General features: G+C 56.1%; 1 protein-coding gene across 1 annotated transcript in view; it reads left to right on the plus strand.

Annotated features, from left to right (window-relative positions):
* The window catches only part of IGSF9B (immunoglobulin superfamily member 9B), a 44,428-nt gene that overhangs the window by 9,685 nt on the left and 31,269 nt on the right, over positions 1-3,474 (plus strand). Inside the window, exons 2-3 of the mRNA XM_045295184.1 lie at positions 820-1,017; positions 2,879-3,025. Of these exons, the coding sequence (XP_045151119.1) occupies positions 820-1,017; positions 2,879-3,025 (345 nt within the window). The remainder of the gene's footprint in view (positions 1-819; positions 1,018-2,878; positions 3,026-3,474) is intronic.

Below are 3,474 nucleotides of genomic sequence, written 5' to 3' on the forward strand. Positions count from 1 at the left end.
AAGGTTAGCAGCCCCAGGGCCCCTCTCCTCTGTTCCAGTGGTCCTAGGGTGGTGACAGGCTTCTCTGACAGTCTGGTGGCTGCAGGGTTACCAGGCTTGAAATCCAGAGGCCAAGCTCCTCCCACGCAGGCCTCCTCTCCCTGGTGGCAGTGGATACAAGCTGGAGGATACAGAGGTGCCCAGCCTGAAGGGTTTCCCCCTGGGGTTGCTGTGAGCAGCCTGCTTAGCTGGTTAGGGGATCCCGCCTGCCTTCACGTGTGGTCCGCCCACCTGTCCTGTACTGCGAACCTTAAGCCTTGCCAGGGTGGGGCAGACAGGGAGGGCTGACTGTCTCCTGTCTCTTCTAAGCTCTTGTGGGAGTGCCCTGGGCAGCTGAGGGGCTGCATAAAGAGACTAAGTCACTCTTCTCCAGACCTGATCGTCTCTCTCTGCCCCCACCAATCCCTGATCCTTTGGCCCAGGGAGGGGGGTGGGGGGGTAGGTCAAAGGGTGAGACCACCCTGAGGACTGCTGGGCTTTGGGCTGGGTGGGAGGTTTGGCTGCGAGGAGCCACTCTTCTCTCCTCTTCTTGTTTCCATACTCAGATTTGTGACGGGGCAGAGCGTGTGTGTGTGCGTGCGCGCATGTGTATCAGGGTGCGGTGGTGGGGGTGGGGTGCCGTGTCATTGCATCCCCTGGGGAGGTCAGTGACAGGATGGCCCACCTAGGGGAGGGGAGAGGGGCAACACCATGGGGTGAGGGTGGTGCTGTGCTGAGGAGAAGCCGAGGGGACTACTGAAAGGAGGCTCCCCCTGCTACCTCACTTCTCTGTCCTGCCAGGCGCCCACGGACTGCGAGAGGAACCCGAGTTCGTGACTGCTCGTGCTGGAGAGGGTGTGGTCCTGAGATGCGACGTGATCCACCCGGTGACCGGGCAGCCTCCACCCTATGTCGTGGAGTGGTTCAAGTTTGGGGTCCCTATTCCCATCTTCATCAAGTTTGGCTACTATCCCCCGCACGTGGACCCTGAGTATGCAGGTGAGCTTTGGGGCCCAGCTAGGTGTCTCCTTCCTAGTTTGACAGGCACCCTGGCCACTCCCCGTGTTGCATGTGTCTGCCTGGCTCTCAGAAAGCGCTGCTCCCTCTTGATCTCCATGGCTTCTTATCTCTTTCTGACTGGTCCGGGCCTCACAGTCTTTGCTTCCCCCCTTCCAGCCTTTTGGCCTTGGTAGGCTTTAATTAAGTGGCGGGGAGAAGAAGGACCTGCAGACATAACGCCTTTCTAAACAGCACAGACTAGGAGCACAAGAGGGCCCGAGAGATGAGTACAGGAGCAAGGGCCAGAGGAGGGAGAAAGAGGTCCGTGCCTGCTGGAGTGGAGGGGGTGGGGATGGGGGCAGAAGAGCAGCTTCTGAGGGGAAGGAGTCCGGGCCGAGTTCCACCCCTTCCCAGGTTTGACTGCAGCAGCAGTGTCTGCTCTGTCTGGCTTCACCCACTCTGAATATCTTGGCTCTGATTTTGGGCCTTGTTCCATCCCTTAGTGTAAGTATGTATCTCCAGCCACCCCCCTTCCTCCAGCCCAGTCTTCACCCCCACCCCTTCCCCAATGCCTCCTGGCTACTGGCAGGCGCCTGCCTTCTGTGCCTCCCCTGCCACTCGATCCTCCCCCTCCTCCTGGCCCCGTTTGAATCTTGCTCTGCAATTACTCTTGAGAGCCGTGGTCTCACTGTCCATGACTCACTGCCAGGGAAGAGTGCTGTGGGTTGGGGAAGACTGTGCTTGGGTGTAGATGTCTGTGTGTGTATGTTTGTATGTGTTGGGGTTTAAAAGAAGGGAGGAAGCAGGCAAGACACATCACTTTTATCATTACTCTGGCTGCCTGGCTTCCCAATTGTGTTTCTCCTCCACACTTCCTTGTCTCCTCTTCTTGTTCCTTGCACTCTGTTTACACTGCAGCTGATGGTCTAGTTTACAGGAACACTGTCAGTGTCCAGATAAGGAGGGAAGTGGGCCAGGTCATGATGCAGGCTTGGGAGGCAGGTGGGCTGGGGCAGTAGATGAGGTAGAAGGAAGCCCCATTGGCAGGGGGTGGACTGTTATGTTTCATTGATAGAGTGAAAGGGGGAGGCTAGTTCCAGTCCTGCTTGACTTATGTTGAAACCTTCTCCACTCATTGCCATGAGGGAGCCAAAGAGGGCAGGTACAAATGTGGACATGGAAAGGGATAGAGCTATCGAAGGGGCCTTTGGGAGTCTTTCTGCTGCCTGCTATTCCTCTCCCCATTCTTGAGCTTTGCAAATCCTGCTGCTCTCCACCTTTGCAGTCACTGGGCTGTGGCAAGATATGCAGTCTCTCTAGCAGTGGTGGCAAACTGGAAAGGGATGCTAGCATCCCTAGGCTGCTTCCTTCTGTCCTTACCACTGGGGAGTCAGACAGAGGCAGGATGCTGGGGTCATGGGGACACAGATAAGACAGGGATGTTGTTCCACTTAGTGAAGATGCTCTGGGCCTTGCCTGGGGCTTCTCTACTTTACCCTCTTCTGTCCATACCTTCTCTCTCTCCTGCCTCTTCTCGGCTCTGTATCCATTATTTCCTTTCTCTCAAGAGCTCTCCCAAAGAACTGGAGTTATCTTAAGAACTGAGGCTTTTCTCAGTTCCAACTCATGGAACTGCAGAGGTAGTCTGGGATGGGGCCAGTTGGGGCTGGGGATCTGCGCAGGGAGAGTGGCTGGTGGCCAGGCTGGAGGTTGGTGCCAGTTGTTCTGTGGGTGGGGGCCTTGCCATGGGACATGGGGCAATGGTTATGGCAGTGTCCTGCCTTTGGCTGGGGGTGAGGGGAATGATGAGTTGTTGGCTGCCTGATGGCATCTGGGCCTCCTTTTCCCACTCTGTCCCTAGGCCGGGCCAGTCTTCATGATAAAGCCTCGCTGCGCCTGGAGCAGGTCCGCTCGGAGGACCAGGGCTGGTACGAGTGCAAAGTGCTCATGCTGGACCAGCAGTATGATACCTTCCACAATGGCAGCTGGGTCCATCTCACCATCAACGGTGCGTATGAGCCTTTTCCCAGGAAGCAGCTCAGGAAGACCATTCCTGGGTCCTGCTTTTGACCACTTCTGTCTCTACTGTGCCCCAGTCCTGGTCGGATAGAGGCACCTCTGCAGGGGTTGGCCCCGCTAGATATCTGTTCCCCTCATGCTAAAGCATCTGTGGTAACTGGGTGCATAGCAGGAAATATCCCTGGGGGTGAGGTAGGGGTTGCTCGGTGTTGTGGTGATAAAGCTCCTGATTGGGAAGGTAGAACCCTGGTTCTTGAAACCAAGAAAGTTAAGATTTTCTACTGGTATCATTCATCAGTTACTCCTGGCCTCATCCCAGCCAGTGGGAAAGGCCTTCTCACCCTGTAGTGGTATCCCTGTAGCCCCACCCCTATCGTCCTTCTTCCTAGACTAATGTTTTGGTTGCTTCTCCACTATATTTATTTGAGAAGGGTGTAT

Source organism: Echinops telfairi, unplaced genomic scaffold, assembly GCF_000313985.2.
Source record: "Echinops telfairi isolate 266 unplaced genomic scaffold, ASM31398v2 ScPeMD7_5592;HRSCAF=6446, whole genome shotgun sequence".
Lineage (NCBI taxonomy): Eukaryota > Metazoa > Chordata > Mammalia > Afrosoricida > Tenrecidae > Echinops > Echinops telfairi.